At 38.9% G+C, this 17,776-nt stretch overlaps 1 protein-coding gene across 3 annotated transcripts in view; it reads left to right on the top strand.

Annotated features, from left to right (window-relative positions):
* The window catches only part of LOC102787175 (BMP/retinoic acid-inducible neural-specific protein 3-like), a 55,775-nt gene extending 51,015 nt beyond the window's left edge, over window positions 1–4,760 (top strand). For all 3 annotated transcript variants that reach the window (XM_006797813.2, XM_006797814.2, XM_035910746.2), the window contains exons 8-9: window positions 1,616–1,958; window positions 3,452–4,760. In XM_006797813.2, the coding sequence (XP_006797876.1) occupies window positions 1,616–1,958; window positions 3,452–4,222 (1,114 nt within the window). In that variant the 3' untranslated portion in view covers window positions 4,223–4,760. The remainder of the gene's footprint in view (window positions 1–1,615; window positions 1,959–3,451) is intronic.
* Window positions 4,761–17,776: the final 13,016 nt, after the last annotated feature.

The raw sequence follows: 17,776 nt of genomic DNA, 5'->3' as shown, positions 1-17,776 counted from the left end.
AGGAAAATACCCTAAATGTAATCCAGCAAACATTTTCAGATTAGCATAAAGTTTACTTCAATGCATCCTCATCAAAGAAGCCTTTTTTTCTACAAGTGAAGCCAGCGGTATAGAGTGAGCATTGCATTCATGAAGCAAAGAGGATAAAAGCCATAAAGTCCTACAGAAGGGAATCAAACTCAAGTGCTCATGGGGGAATTATATGTATGTCTGAGATTAAACTCCCCCTACAACTGCTGTGCACTTCCAATATTTATGTCACTAACTCATCAAAGACAGTTTCTCTTGCTCTCTATTCAGGTTCTCACGCTTTACTTTCCAGAACTGCTTGTACCCGCAGTCTTCGCATGCATAACCTACATCATAAAATATTAAAGTGTAGCAAAGCAAACTAATACGAGAGACTCAGGTACTTCTATAAGTATTTTGTTTAAGCGTTAACATGTCTACATATCTACACATTACCAAAGAAAATATAAAAATATCATTATTTTGTGTGCTTTATACTAGAAAACATAGAACAACAAATCTTTTCAGTAGAAAGCAGAAAAATATCAAACTATTGGGACATGGAGATTTTATAACTAGCCGAGATATTTATTTTGATTCAGTCAACACAGGTAAAGTTTCACAGTTTTGCTGGCTACTGACCAAATGGCATTATGTAAGAATGCTCAGAATGATAATCTCTCTCTGGAGCAATGATGGGTTGTAAACTCACGGGCATGTGATTGTTGCTATATTGGTGAATTTTATGCTTTTAAGAGCTTTTATCTACATGCCAGAAAAGTTAAAAGAGTTAATGGTCGTTATACGCCTACTATAAGTGTTAACCTATTGTTAGATCCAGTAGTGTTTGGTCTAACAGTTCTGGATTCTGTACCCTTCAGTACAAAATACCAGTTCTTAGTGCTGTTTGCTCAGGAATGAATTCATTTTCATATTTGCCTTTAAAGTACCATATTTGTGTTACGGAAATTCTTTGTCCTCCTCAGGCTGTCAAACAGGCTGGAACTTTCATATTGACCTTAAGAAACCCTTATGAATTGTTTTGTTTTAGGTTACCATCCCATTAATGAAAAGGACTGACAAAGAACCGACAGTCCTTTGGTGACACTGGGACGACTGTGTTGTACTCATTTTAGTCAAACAGTCGTTGGTTCCACTTGATCTAGGTTAGAACAAAGTTAAATCAAAATATTCCACAGCTTTCAGCCATCTCTTGTGAACCTTTCTTTTGGCTGATGGAGTTTGATCATTTGTCACTATCACATAACCTAATTAATGAAAAAAAAGTCTTTGGACATTTTGCTTTTCTAAGTAGTAAATACAAAGTCAGTGACAACAAAGTGTCAACAAGCTCTTGAAATAAAGATTTCGTTAAAAAAAAACTTTTTGCACAAGTCTTTTGACCTGTAAATGACCTAAACGATCACTAAAATGATGTCAGGTCTTTCTTTCTTTTAATTTTTAACAAGCAAGCTGTCTGCAGACCCAGACAAGTGCCCTGGGCTTAATAAAACACTTCCCTATTAAAATGGCTCATCCTTAAAGCTAGTTCAATAACCAGTCCCTCTTTGCCTTTATCTCTTTGTCTTCTTTTTTTCCCCACCAGGCCTCAGTCCTACTGGCTGAGTCATTTCCAGTCACTCCTATATTGCTCAGAGAACAACCAGCTTGGTGCATTCTCAGAGGAGCTCCACAGCTGCAGCTGCCGATATGAACACAGCTCCTGTCAGCTGCCTCCGCCCTGCTCTGTTGGAGAAGGCTTGGCCTGTGCGGCCTGTGCACCAGACAACCAAACCCGCTGTGGGAGCTGCAACCCAGGCTTTGCCCTGACACAAGGGACCTGCAGGCCTATGGTGGCAGACTCTACAGAGAACTATCTGGGGTTCGAGACAGACCTTCAGGATTTGGAGCTGGGCTACCTACTGCAGAGAGCTGACCGCAGGCTTGAGGTAGTTTTCTTTTGGCCTTTGTGTAATCATGTCAAGCTTAGTGAGAGCAGCAGTAGTCTTGGAAAGACACATGTAAAAAATCTCGCCCTCTTGGTGACTGAAACCCTTTAGTTTCACCACTTTTTCTTTTATACCATTTATTGTCCTACCACACAGAAAGTTTGTGGTTTCTTTTTATTTTACTTACTTTTGCTAGAAAAAGTGACCTGGAGGAGTCACTCTAGAACAGGGGTCTCAAACTTAAATGAGTTGTGGGCCACTGCTGGCACTGGCACTTTAGTGTTCAAGTAGTACAAAAATCAAACAAGAAAACACCCACCCAATATTTCTGAAAATGTAATGTTTTGTTTGTTTTTTAAAACAAGACATTGTATAACAAGCCAAAACTGCAAACATGAACACATTTTTTTCTTCTCACTCTTAATTAACTCTCTGCTCATATTGCCGTCCTGTTAATGTTATATTAAACTTAATTTAACATTGCACTCAGCAACAAACACATCCTCCATCCCTGAGAAAAAAAAAAGTAACTTCAAGGGCCAAATTGCATTATATTTCCTCATGTCAATATAGGAAGTGGCGTGGGCTGCAGATAGCCCCCGGACCACAAGTTTGAGACCCCTGCTCTAGAAACTACAGTATGATGCCTCTCATGGCCTTCCTTTGTGAATTAAGTTGATGTTGTCAAAAAGGACTGCAGACTGACTCTATCCAAAGGCCACGGGATAGTTTTAACCCATTCTTTATGCCCTAATTTGGTTTATTCAGCTCTATTAAATGACAGTGTAACGATTTTGGCATGTGGATGCGTAAAAAACAAACAACATTTTCCAAGATGGTTTCCATACTGCCAAAAAAAAGTCCATGAAGGATCTTACATTTTGCTCTTAAAATACAGTGAAAAAAGAGGACAATTTTCCATCTGAGCATGTCACAATTTCTAATATCTTAATATCATGTGTAAACCATAAATACATTGTGCCTTCTTCAATTCAAACCAGGCTCTTTTGCCTTGTAATATGCCTTTTATAAAGCTGCCTAAAAAGGCAGCTCATAGTTTTTAGAATACTCCACACCTTATTTGGCTATCACTTAAAAAGTCATGCGCATAAAAACCCTTTTCTGTAACATAACTTAATTTAGCCCAGTTTGTGACCGATCCCATCTATTTACATCTGCAGACGTCTTAAGGTTACTCAGGTCAGTTCAAGTCCAAAGACAAGAAATCACATAATCTGGAAAAAAGGTAAACATAGACAAACTGATTAGAATAGCATGCCTGTGAAAGGATCGCATTTAGAACTCATGTTGTTCTCCAATAAATATAGAATTTCTCCAGTAGACATGGAGGTGAAGTGAAAGCCTCGCCTCCACAGATTACCAGAACGTATGAGTAACATTAATAGAACCATCAAAAATCAGTTTTAATCTCATTTTTATTTTTAGCACTGCATCTTATTTTACTGAAAGTATGTATTTACTTTGTCTGACAGGTCCATGCAATCTTCATCAGCAATGACATGCGACTCAACAGCTGGTTTGATCCATCATGGAGGAAGAGGATGCTGCTGACGCTTAAGAGCAACAAGTATAAGACCAACATGGTCCACATGCTGCTGGGAATATCCCTTCAGATCTGCCTTACAAAGAATAGCACCCTGGAGCCTGCCCTTACACTCTATATCAATCCTTTTGGTGGGAGCCACTCAGAGAGCTGGTACATTACTGTCAACGAGAACAATTTTCCAGACTGGCAGGCCACCAAACTGGACCTGCCCTTTGACTGCTACAACTGGACTCTGACATTGGGCAACAAGTGGAAGACATTCTTTGAAACCATCCACATCTACCTTCGTAGCAGGATAAAGACTCAGGATGGACTGAATGACAGCATTTATTATGAGCCTATAGAAATGGCAGATCCTGCTCGGAACCTGGGCTACATGAAGATAAACAGTATCCAGGTCTTTGGCTACAGCATGCATTTTGACCCGGAGGCAATCCGTGACTTGATTCTGCAACTGGACTACCCATACACTCAAGGGTCCCAGGACACAGCTATGCTCCAGCTCTTGGAAATACGAGACCGGGTCAACCGGCTGTCCCCTCCCGGTCAACAGAGATTGGACCTGTTTGCCTGCCTTCTCCGGCACAGACTCAAACTGACTGCCAGCGAGGTGGTTCGCATCCATGCTTCCTTACAGGCCTTCAGCTCACGTCTGCCCAATTCAGTGGATTACGAGACCACCAAGTTGTGCAGTTAACAGCTGCTTGAAAGGAAATACAGTCTGTAAATGGCTAGAAGGAGAACTCATGGACATAGGATTTGTGCCCATTGTGATACAGATGCTTATATTTGTGCTCATTGTCTATGGATTACCAGACTCTACAATTAATCAGGAGTTGATTGGCTGTGGACAGCTGAAGAATGTACTGTACTGGTTGTTCTGGTTTTTCTTTTGTGGCAACTACCTTCAGTGCTATAGTATAATGAATGGGAAGGATCAGTAAGGAAATACACAACTCTCCAGAACAAACTCTTTACAAAAGATGTCTACAGTAGAAATTCAGATATCGCTTCATAAAGTTGAACCATCCTGTTTCGAAATGACTCTGCTCATTTATACTGTAAGTACCAATGACAAATGAACGGACATTTTATGTTAAAAATGGTACAGTCTGTTTGTTTGTAATTTTTATATGTTCCTTTGCTTTAGTGACAGTGCACTTTCCATGGAAACCAGAATACAGTGGTGTCAGTCAAGATTTTGTAGATAAATTGATATTAAAACATCATGTTATAACACATTCCAGCTGTCAGAAAAATTTTTGGGTCCCTTTCGTATTAAGGAATTGCATCACAGACTTTTTGTAAGCATGGTTCAAATTTTCGGGGGGTTATCAGGATGACAGTCAAGAGTACAGAGTACCATGTATATAGGGATTTGTACAACCAGTTTGACCAGACAGTTGTTAGTCTGCACCAAGAACATTAGTCAGTTAAATTAATCATTACTTTTTTCATAATGCACAACACCAGTTAAATGTTGATTTCTATGATATTACAGACAACAGTCGCCATCCATTTAGGCAAATTGTAAGTAAGCAGGTTAAAAAGTACAGCTAATGACAGGCGCACTAACCAGCACAACTCTGCAGTACTTGGATTACAAAATTAAGTGTTGTCAAAGGAGCTTGCAAAGAAAAGCGTCTGAACTTCTTTAAGTTACTTGAAGACGTTTCACCTCTCATCTCTTTCGAGGATGCCAATGTTCACATTTTGGACAAAGAGGACAGATGGTTTGAAAGAGGAATGAAAGAAGCCATCTATGTCCACTGTGAGCGACCATCTTTGAACAGAGGCGGTGGTTTACGACACCAACTCTCTGCCATCTATAATCCAGTTTTGAGTTCCCTCCCCAGACGCCTTAACGCCCACTCACATCCTGGGCCATCTGACCTCAGGAATTCGCATGTCAAGGTGGGGCCAGGTTTCACAATGAGCTCACCCGAAACTCTGGCTGATTGGGACCCACACCCAGTTTCACACCTTGGCTCAAGCGATTAGAGGATCATCAGGGGGTCCTTTTGTCCCTCTGTGGGGGGATACTCCCACTAGGTTTATATCTGGGACTCTCCACCATGTGACCTTAGAACTGAAGAAGCTTCTCGGATGAGAGGTGAAACGTCTTCAAGTAACTTAAAGAAGTCCAGACGCTTTTCTTTGCAAGCTCCTTTGACTACGATGACCTGGAGGACTGAGAACCTTCACAGACAAAATTAAGTGTTGTTTAGGCTGTTACTTGATATTAAGGAGAATGGAAGAATACATTACAGCAGGTCCTGTCTAAAGTTCAAATCTTACACTGGGCTTCATAAATGACTTTCTATGTCAGCTTTCCAGATAAGGAAACACAGCATGTCTGTGCCATATCTACAAGCAGGTGGGCTGTCCTTGTGGTCTACTGTACAGTCAAACCATTCAGCAGTCTCAGTAGACTTACCTTTGTTCAGGCTGTTTCTCAGGTGAGTGAGACCTCATTAAATAGAGCGTTTAACCCCAAGAACTTGATTACAGTGCATTACGTTGTCCTACACAAGATGTTAATTTGTAAGGGCACAAGGTGGTACTAGCACTGGATATGTCACACTCAGCAAATTAATTTAACATTGTGTGCAATGTTATGCATGGTGCAATGTGCCACATGTGATTTGTTTATATTAGAATGGTATTTACGCTTTCAAGGGGCTCTTAAATATACTTGTAAAAATGTTCCATTTGTCTCAGATATTCTTTCCTCTTTAAAAATAATTCATGCAGGGCATGCTGTGGGGATAACGTTATGTGAATTAAGGGTAGCCCCTTAGCACCCACAGCTGTGTACTTGGTATAGCCTGTAAAAAATAATTTTATAATTCTTTCACCTTTAAGGTGAACTATAACCTGTAAAATTCAATTGAAAAACAGATTAAAACCTTGAGAGTGTATCAACATGGAGCAATTTGGATTTGGGCAGTGTTCTTTATAAAAACATCCCAAATATCTCAAATTGGGGTCACCTCATAGATTTTAAGTTGGATTCAGGTCTGTGCAATTGCCAAGTTATTCCAAAACTTGTTCTGGTGGAGCCATTGGGTTTTTTGGTTAGTTGATGTGCTGATAGGTGAAACATCTCTTTGTCTCAAGTTTTTCAGCAGATTTTGTCTGATAACTAACTGTGACTTGGAACTGTTAAAATGTCCTTCCACCTTGACTAAAACTCCAGTTCAAACTTAAGAAAAACTGCCAGAAAACACGATGCTGCCACCACCATGATTCATCGTAGGTACGGTGTTCTTTTGGTGATGTGCAGTGCTGTTTCTGAGCCAAATGTACGTTTTGGAATTATTGAAAAAAAGTTCATCCTTGGTCTCATTGGATCATAACAAGTTTCCCATATAAAGTAAGCTGGGCATATGAAGAATGTGGAGATTGTGTCACATGTAGCACACAAACAGTTCTTGCAAGAAATTCCTGCAGGGCCTTTAGTTTTACTGTAGGCCTCTTGGAAGTCCATCTTCCCAGTTTTCTTTTTGTCCTTTTATAAGTATTGACAGGATATCCAGTTATTGTTAGTGCCTCTGTTCTGACATATTTCTACTACTTATTTACTACTTATGACTGTCTTCACTGTGTATCCTGGTATATTTAATGCGTTTGAAATTCTTTTGTACCCTCTTGCGAACTGAAATCTTTCAACAGCAATATCCCTTTGCTGCATTGTAGGCTCTTTGCAGTCTTTAGCTTTTGCTGTAAGAGCTAAGTGTGAAGCAAATGTCAGACAAATCTAACTAATTAAACTAGAACATCTGAAATATATTTGATTTAAATCTGTAACTTTGACTGATTGGTTACATGTCGTAACTAGTGGATTTGAATGGGACTGGTTAATTTTGACAAACACTGACATATCTGCAGTAAGAGGGATATGCAAACACGTTATTATTCAACACCATAAAAGATGATTATAAAATTGAATTATACAAGTTATAGGTAAGATGAAAGAAGTTCTGAAAAGTGTGCAGAAGTGTTATGTCCATTGTAGTAGTTTAAAAAGTAATAATGTAAGAAAATATACAGAAAATACAATCTACACACAAACAAAAAAACTGGCGAGTGGCTCACAGGAAACAACATGTATGCATTAAATTATCTGTTACCTCTGAAAAATTCCCTTTGTGTTTGCTTGTTTGCAAATCATAACTAGTGGATGTTATTGCTACAAAGTACATGCATATTATATAAATACAGTATTACACAACAGCAGCTCTTTACTTTCTTGCCAGCAACTGTGGGTTGAGATGTTGATTCTGATGATGCACTGATTCTGCTTTCTGTGAATTAAATGAGAAACTTAATAGTCACCTTTGACATTTCTAGTACACTTAAGTGCCTGCTTACAACTGAGGACACTTTGGTCAGGGACGTAACTTGAACTAAACAACCATGATCCACCATTAAAGACTCACTCACTTATAATTAAATAAATATATGCAATATATCCATCCATTTTCTCCCACTTATCCAATTCAGAGTCATGGGAAGGGGCTGGAGCCTATCCCAGCTGCCATAGGGCAAGACTGACAACCGGGACAGGTCGCCAGTTTGTTGCAGAGCTAACACTGAAAGATAGATAGCGATTCACAACTAAGGCCAATTTAGAATCACCACTTAATCTAACCCCACTAACTGTGTGTCTTTGGACTGTGAGAGGAAGCTGCAGTACCAGGAGAGAACCCACAAAGACACGGAAAAAAAATGCAAACGCCACATAGAAAGGCAAGATGGCGGATTCGAATCCAGGCCCTTCTTGCTAAAACACAACTGAAAATGTAAAAAGAGAGAAAACAAACTTCAATTTTTCTTTCAGCTGTCAATTAGTAGAGATGCAGGCCCTCAATAATTCCCCAGAGTGTGCTGCATGGACTTCAGCACCTGTGATTCCCACGGTTTTGGGTTTAAATGTCTAGGAACACTTGTTAAGCCTTCAATAGTGATTTGAACACCCAAGCTACTTGCCAAGGTGGTTTGTAAATGCTAATGGATTGTTGCCAAAATGAAAATAGTCAATAATAATAATAATAATAATAATAATAATAATAATAATACATTTTATTTATAGGTGCCTTTCAGACCCTCAAGGTCACCTTACAGTAGCATGTAAACAATACCATAAAAAACATAAGAAAAATGTATATATAGCAAACATGGTAGATAAAATTTAGACATAAACAGTCATAAAAGTATAAAAGCAAATATAAAAACTGAGCAAGGTAAAAATGGCCTAAGACAGATCAGGTGTATGCAATTCTAAACAGATGGGTTTTGAGTAGTGATTTAAAAGTGGTGAGACAGTGTGTGGTCCATAGAGCAAGTGGAAGTGCATTCCAAAGTCTCGGGGCAGAACAACTAAAGGCTCTGAGTCCCATGGTAGTCAGGCGAGCAGGTGGAACTGACAGAAGGGAAGCTGAAGAAGAGCGGAGTGTACGAAGGGGTGAGTATGTATGGAGAAGATCGGATAGATATGGAGGAGCAAAGTTATGAAGCGCTTTGAAAGTGAGAAGCAAGATCTTGAAATTGACACGGAGGTGAATTGGGAGCCAATGGAGCTGTTTAAGAACAGGTGTTATATGTTCAGTGGATCTAGTTCTGGAAATAATACGAGCAGCTGTATTTTGAACCAACTGCAGTTTATGGAGGGATTTATGAGGTAGACTATAGAGAAGAGAATTACAGTTATCCAGACGAGATGTGACAAGTATGGCGGTACTGTGTGGTGTGAGTGAGGGACAAAGACGGTTAATTATTATTTATGTGCTGTGAAGGACAGAGTGCTATCGAGAATGGCACCAAGACTCTTAACCTGAGGGGAGGGTGTGACAACAGAGTTATCAATGGATAACGAAAGACTGGTTGGAACTGTAGTCAGTTTTGATCTGGTGCCTATTAAAATGAATTCTGTTTTATTGCCATTAAGTTTAAGAAAGTTGTGAGAAAACCAGACCTTGATTTCACTTAAACAGTCAGAAATGGATGTGGGTGGGAGAGTAGCTGTGGGTTTGGAGGATAGGTAGAGCTGGGTGTCATCTGCGTAGCACTGAAACTGGATGTTATGCTTCCTAAAAATATTACCTAGGGGTAGGATAGATAGATGATAAAAAGTAAAGGACCCAGGACAGAGCCTTTGGGTACACCAGAAATAACTGGAGTAGATACTGATCTGTGAGGGAGTACAACAAACTGTGAGCGGCCAGAGAGATGACCATCAGCTGGGAACCTTAGCATGACCCATAGTAGCAGGGCTGAACTGTGACATGTGATTTGAGTGCCAGAACACAAGAAAGAAAGTAGAAAGCCAAGAGTGTGCCACACATTTATGTCTGTTTATTTATTTCAAGATTTTGAAACCACTTCATTTAACAGAAAACTAATGCTCAGGGACATGAGAAATGTGCTCCACATCTGATTACATCTGCTGCATTTACTGCCATTATAGTATCATTTCAAACAAATAAGTTAAAAGGTGATACATATAGTTACTTTTTTTTAGATTGCTTGCTGTCACTTGTCTAGTAGAGTTTTCCAAGACCATGCTGGATGTGTTCCCTTTTATTTTATTTGTGTAGGTAAATCTGCAGAAGTTAAACAGTACATTTTCTCTGAAAATATTTGGTTGGTTTGGAAGCAAATCCCTTATTTACTTTCTCTTTAAACAACAGCGTGTGTTAAAAAAAACAACAAGGGGGAACCGTGTGAAATTGAAATGAAGAGGTTCAAATTGCAGAAAGGAATTGTGTGTTTAGTCACTCGCAATTTTGTGCACGTAGACCTGCTGAGCTGATTTCCTGAAAAACAGGAGCGGTAGATGCAGAGACGCACAATCAACACTGGAACTCACAGGTGAGTCAAGGGCAGAGGGCCGCTGCAGCATTTGACTAAAGCCCGAGGGCCAGATATATAAACAATGCATGTGCCTTTCCATGTGCATAAACTGCTATTTACAAGGGAATAAAGTGTGATAAAAATGTGCCGGCCGCACAAATATTTCAGTACACATTAACATAAACAGAAGCCAATTATCACTGTGATATTATCCCTATTTTCCTGCTTTTCAACCTACAATTTTTTTATCAGGTCATGTTGTATCAATTCTTATAAGGTGACTAATTTTGGCTCTATATTTTAACAGTATTTTCTGCTGAAATCGTATATGGAAATGATGATGATTTTTTGGCTAAAGAGAAGAGTAGCAATGATGTGCATATGTGTAAAACAATGACTAAGCTTTATAAAGAGTGGATTCATAGCTTTGTTTAATCATCCAGTGTCAGGTGCCGGGTTTAGGAACATAAATATTTCAATGTGTTTGGTTTTTCAGAAATATGTCAATCTCTCTCTCGCCTGTAGAAGATAACATCCCATCAGCAATGGATGTGTGAGTTTAACGTTCCAGTCTCTCCACCTGTCTCTGTGATTGATATGGATGGATGGGTGGATGGATGGGATGTGAGGTACACTATACCTATGCAGCTGGCTACACCAGCTGTGTAGTGGCCTCCCTCCTGCTTTACACATTTAACTGCAAGCTGAAGCCTTTGTCAACACTTTCAGGCCTCTTAAACAAACAGATATGCTTGTGTGTTGGGCTTTGAGCTCTGTCAAATAAGTCTTGAGTGCACAGCGGTGCACTGTTGTCGAACAGATCCAGTGTAGACCCTAACAGGATAGCAGATGCTGCTATTGTGATGTTGACATGCTGCTTCCGCTGTGTGGCCGCTTTAGACAAGGTGATGGGACGAAATACCAATTAGCTCAGGCAGCAGACAGCACTTTCTGTTCAACTAAAGTGCATAGCAAAACCATCATTAAAATGGTGCCTGCAAGAAATGCCTTTGTGTGGGGTTGTGTCAGTGTGTCAGGGCAAAGGGGGAGAAAACAAGAGCTTTACTTTTAACATCAGGGGCCATTTTGTACAGACAGCGCTCAAAAATATTTAAGCACAACCTCAATCTTTCCATGACCTTTAGTGAATAAGAGGTACACTCGTCAAAGTGAAATGTACTCATCATCATCTGCTCTTTTCAGTTCAAAAGAGAATTACAGAATCCCTGTGCTGCCTGATGAGACAAAGCAAACCACTATGCTGGGTACATTCTGGTCTGAGCAACTAATAGCTGGAATTAAAGGGGTGGCCGCTCTGATACAAAATTAGAACCTGTCTATTTAAACACCGAATGCAATCTTGCTAGTGAGCAAGTGAACTATCCCGCTGGCAGTTTACTGTTGTTCAATGAGAGACTGTCTCTTTAGAGCATGTGTAAAATGATAGTAGGAGGCTGTCAACACGACAGCAGCAGGTAGCCATTTGTGTTTTAATCAACAAAAGTTCAGTTAAGCTGGGAACACTCTACCTGAAACAGTCTAAGATTTCACACATTTACTACAACATTACAACATAGTATTTTCTCCACCGTGAGAGAGGAGGACAAACTTATAATAAATCACACCTAAAACGACTGTTAGCAATGACCTGATGTTAAAAAACAAAAAGAAAGAAGATTCAAATCTATTCAGATCAGTTCATATATATATATATATATATATATATATAGTGCCAGCCACCAACAGCCAAGGCAAAATTTTGTGTTATATTTTTGCCACACGCTCAGTGTTGGAGGGCCTTCAGTCTGGGCATCTTTGTTTTTCAATACCAGACATCACAGATGTGGGGGAAGATTTGACTATGAAACAGTGGACACTGCACGCTGAATGACAAGTAGCTAAGTGACCATGCCATTTATTTCTCTCTATTTTGACACTAATTGGGGATCATAATTCACAAAATTAGTATGAATATGAAACTACCTATTGAGTGCGCATATAAATATGCCATGGAAGCTTTTCCCATAAACCTTTCACAACTCCCTTCAACAGTTTTCCAACCAGGAATCTGCATCATTTATATGCGCTGCACGCAAACTAACTGGACCCAGAGGCACTGAACATTAATCCTGGAATAATGCACAAATAGTAAAACTCTTCTGGCTTTTAAAAAACCGAGGCCATAATTTGCAGACACTATATAGTGCATGACCTTATTTGGTTCAGTCAACCGTCACCTGTCAGGTTAATACTAAATGCTGAACTACACCCGCTTCTGGAAAAATGCGTACATGCGGACAGTGAGCATGAAAAAAGAAAACTACAGAGTTAAGAAAGTCAAATATCACTTGATGTGTGATGAAAGCATGCTGTGAATTTAATGTCACATTAGCTATGGGTTTAAACTTTAATTGTAGGCAGCCAAGCTTCACTGTGTAGGTTGTGTTTCACACATGAGTGGACTCTGGCTTTTTACTTTTCCTCACATTAATTAATTACTAATGTCTCCCGTTTAGGTGGGATCAAATAATGCTAAAGAGATAAATAAACATATGGGCTTTACGTTTAGCTGCTGATTAAATCCTGTTATGCGTCTGTACTCTAGGTCAAAGATCCTGCCTGCATTATTAATCTCAGGTGCAAGATGTCATCTCTGATCTGTTCAAATGTACGTGCGTCAGTGACATTGCACACCAAAGGGAAGTCAAGCACCTGTGAAGGTTAACAGTCATCACCTCAATTTGTCTGCTCCTCCCATCAACTCCAACTCGTGTCAAAAGCTACGGTGGATGAGGACGGTACATGGATGAGTAGCGTTTGATGAGATGTGAGTGGTGGAATGTATTACCAAATGTCAGCATGTCTTTTCCTGGATACAGCCGTGTCAATTACACACAGGAAATGAGCGCTTACCACTGCACGGAATATGCAGCTCGGAAAGATTGAAAGACATCACCTCTGGTTATGACATAGTTTCAACTTTGTGAATGTCCAAAAACCGACTCAACTGAGTAGCAATCCTGAAGTTGTTAAATAGGTTGTAACTCAGTGTACAGGAGGGAAAGGCATTACAACATTTCCCCCATCTTCACCAAACTAAAGAAATACATAAAATAACAACAAGACATTCACACAGCCTGAGTAATTAGGGATTTGGAGGGTGATTTTCAAAGAAAAATGGAAATGGAGGAGTGAAAATAATTCTGCCCTACAGTACATATTCCTCCTCCAGCAAAATGAAAAGATCCCAAGGTAGTACGCCCATAATTATGATGTTTAACAGCACTCTGCTCATTGTGCAATTACTACACTCGGTTCTAAAAACTCATCCAGCAGAGGCAGCTATAGCCATAATTCATTACCTCAAGCTTGTAAATAGCTCTCTCTCTCTCTCTTTTTTCATTCCACAGGCCTCCCATGTGACAGTGTGAGTGGGTGGCAAGAAGAGCGCTTTGATTAGAGAAGCTTTGACCTTTAGTAATCTGTCAGTCAGAGGCATCAGAGGCTAGAAAAGCGTGTCTAATTCACTGTAAAGCGTCTTGATTAAAGCCTCCATCTGAAGCTTCCTGAAGATGTTTGCTTCACCTTTATTTATGCATTCATTTTCTGTTTTGAATCTGAAGAGAAATTTGCCCAAAGGCAGAACAGTTATGCAGATGATGACCTTGGACATTTAAAAATAAACCTTTAAAAAAATAAATTACTCAAAACAAAAAAACAGACAAGACAGGTAAGGTAATTTGTAGAGACTTTCAGTTGACTAAAAGCAATTGCAAACACATTTTGAGCATACTTAATGGATAAAAGAGAACTTTTTTTCTTACCATATGTGTTGCTGTACTTCTCTGGACACCTGAGAGATCTCTGCTATCTGTCCTCAGAGGTCTGGTGGGTCAATATTCCTGTGCAATGTCTGATTTGTATTTTCTTGCCTAAACCACTTAGAGTAGTGATTTATAAGGAGCGGTTTTATTTTAAAATCAGTTTTTGACAGAATGAACCCCAGAGCAAATATTTGAGAATTGGAGCAATGAGAACTTTGTTAGAGACATGGTGCTCTTATTGAGCTACATCTGAGGTGTCTGATTTGATTTTCACAAAGATGTGAGAAAATCTCATTACTATAGATAAAAGTTTTTAGTATATTTCAGTAGTTTTTCTACAAAATCTGCTTAGACAAGAATTGCTTGATTCTGGCTATAAACTGAAGTGGTAATTTGTGAGGTCGATTTTAGGTATGAAGTCAGGACTACACTAAATCTCAGATTCTATCAACGTGATGAGCAAACATTGTTAAATAATTTTTCCAGGCTGAAAAATGAAAAATCAGAACTCTAAAAAGTTCTCGTCAACATCATTATTTTTGTGTTTTTGCTACTATTAAAATAAACTCTAGCAGCAGTGGCATAATAAAATTAACTACAAGGGAAGATCATGGTCTCGGTTAAGGGTACCTTGTTGAGTTTTGTTGTAAACAAACCAAATTTATGCTAGCATTCAGGGTTCTTTGGTAAACATCCTTGAGCTTTAACAAACACATTGAATAGATTTCCATCTATTCATCTAAAGGTTTTTACAAAAACACAGTTAAGCCTTTTTTGTTTGCATGCTTGTTTACTCCAAAGAGCAACCTCTGGTTAATGTGAATCACAGTTCCTCTAATGGCCACTTGAGACTGACTTCAAAATCATGTCACATTGAAGTTTCAAATTCCAACTTCTGACTTATTCAGGGGTGCACATTAGCATAGTCCAGAAAAAGTGATAGGAATATTGCTTAATACTTATAGATAGAGCTCTCCGTATGACTTAATGAGTCAATAGTGGAAGTATAGATTAAAAGTTTATAGTTTTACTGCTGCTTACTTTTGGTATGTTGGACTTTCCGAGCGGAAAATCCAACTTGAGGGAGCGGTCCGCAAAAAAAATCTGACTGGGAACTTGGAATTTCTGACCCCCGCTGTATTTAGAAACCCACCATAAGATGGCTAACTACAGAGGTGCAAAAACCAGTTTGTTTCCTCCCTTCATAACAACTACATGATGGCTGTGGGAAATGCAAATACCCATTCTGGAGTTATACTAGTTAACTAGTTATACTAGAAGGAATTGAAGTTATTGTGTTGTGTGGTAGTGGCCATCCAAGAAATAGTTTCAGCTTTTGAGAGTGAATGTCATGTACTGAGCTGGTTATACAGTACTAATATTGGGGTGGCTGTAGCTCAGGTGGTAGAGCAGGTCATCTACTGATCGGAAGGTTGGTGGTTCGATCCCTGGCTTCCCCAGTCTGCATGCCAAATATCCTTGGGCAAGATACTAACCCCAAATTGCTCTCCGATGCATCCATCGGAGTATGAATGTGTGTGAATGTTACTTAGAAAGCACTTAGAAAAATGTGCTTGTGTGAATGGGTGTGAATGGGTGAATGTACAAATTGTGTACAGCGCTTTGAGTGCTCAGAAAGAGTAGAAAAGCGCTATATAAGAACCAGTCCATTTACCATTTACCATATGTATGTGTCCGAGTTTTACTGTACACCAGTTTTGTTCTGTACACCAGCACAGATGATTTAAAATATTTTTTATACACCCATTATTAAGATAAAGACATTATTAAGAAAACCTATAGATGGGAAGTTGTGACACTATAGTTTTATTAATGTAAAAACAAAAAGACATGCATATTGTAATATAATATTCCCTTTCTCATCTACAAATTCAAATAAACCTTTAAAAAGTAAAAAGTTGTGCAACTAATTGACGTATTATCTCCCCCCCCCCTTTTTTTTTTAATCCCTGCTAGAGCAGGTCACCTGAATAAAGAATCCTATGGTATGTGATTTATCATTTGAGAGACTCAGAATCAACAAACATATTTGTACACTTCTGTCTAACACCCTTTCCAGAAAAATCTACTTGTTCAAATCAATATCCCTTCCATTGTATTTTTGCAGACTTTAAATCTCAATGTCAGTGTGGATGTGCATTTACTGTAGCATAGTGTAAGACTTCAGCTTCTGTAAAGACCAAACTTTTCCTCCCTGGGGATCCGACACTGGAATGAAACAGAGAACAGGAGGAGAAGGCAAAAGGTAACTGTCGCCCGCCAATAAATCAATACGCTGCTTTATTACTTCAGAGAACAAAAGGCTCTGCACTGAGATCGATTGCACCTCTGAGGAGCCTCCGATAAGAAAAAAATATAAATAAATAAAACTCTCCTGGCATTTGGCTGCTCCGTCCCTACGACCAGATCAGCATCAATTTATTACTGATGTGATGGTTTCCGCCTGATGTGTTTTTGTATAAGCACAAATCAATCCCGAGTTTATTAGTCACTATGATGCATTGTAAAATGACATTACTCAGGGTGCTAGATGAATGCCATTCATTAGGAGGTGAGGCTGCATCGACCGTGGATGTGCAGAGAATGAGAGCGAGTGAGTGAAAGACACAGGCAAGTGGAAGAAAACAGTTCTGGAGTTTGGGCTGAATTTATCTGTACTGGGGATGAAATAAGTGTTAAGCTAGATTACAAGGCATAGAAGAGGACAATGTTAATTTGAAGATTAACCCCTTAACTGATATTTGATCGATCCGTTTTTTAGACTTTTACACAATCATTGCAATTCTCCCCTAATTATATGTAAATTAATAAAAAAAAAATACTCCAGTCTCGAAAATAAGAATTTTTAAGTTTATTCTTTTAAGTTTAAATTTTAAGATGGACAGAAGAAAATCAATGTAGTGTAACATACCGGTATATGTTTCAAAGAAAGATTGTCATAACGCATTCTGCAGGGTTCATGCAGCAGGAGGGAAATAACTTATTTATGACTATTCGTGTAGGCTTATTAAAAGTCAATCAGGTGCTTTCATTTTAAAATTTCAGCCTTTGAGCAGTACTACTTTACTACACTGGGTTATGTAAAAAAGCTACATTCAAAATTACACTAAAAAGTGTTTAATCCAATATGTAATTCATGTATATGATTAAAATACTGTACTTAGGGATCACGCGTAAAAGCACTGGGCAGCACAACACACGATATGAGAAGAACCACTTGGCTCGTTACTGGAATCATTAACAGCAGTCCAAGAACACGGAGCTCAAGGAGTCAGACACAGCTGTAGGAATGGCCTTTTCAAAATGTTATGGCATTATATGCACCCTACACAGGATATATTGTACTACAGCACTATTTCTGACACATTAATAATAAATTGAATTGGCATAGTCACACTGCAAACAAGGCAGGAACAGTCCACAACTGCAAAAAAATGCTGTTAATTATTCAGCTCGGCTCAAAATCAATTATTTATTTATTTATTTATTTTTTGGTCCAGTATATTAACACATTTCTTTTCCCAAAGTAAGCTGGATACTGTGTGTACTCG

The sequence above is a fragment of the Neolamprologus brichardi genome, chromosome 17 (genome assembly GCF_056152115.1).
Source record: "Neolamprologus brichardi isolate AB-2024 chromosome 17, ASM5615211v1, whole genome shotgun sequence".
Lineage (NCBI taxonomy): Eukaryota > Metazoa > Chordata > Actinopteri > Cichliformes > Cichlidae > Neolamprologus > Neolamprologus brichardi.
Note: the sequence above shows the minus strand (reverse complement) of the source record. Positions and strands in the feature narration are given on the sequence as shown.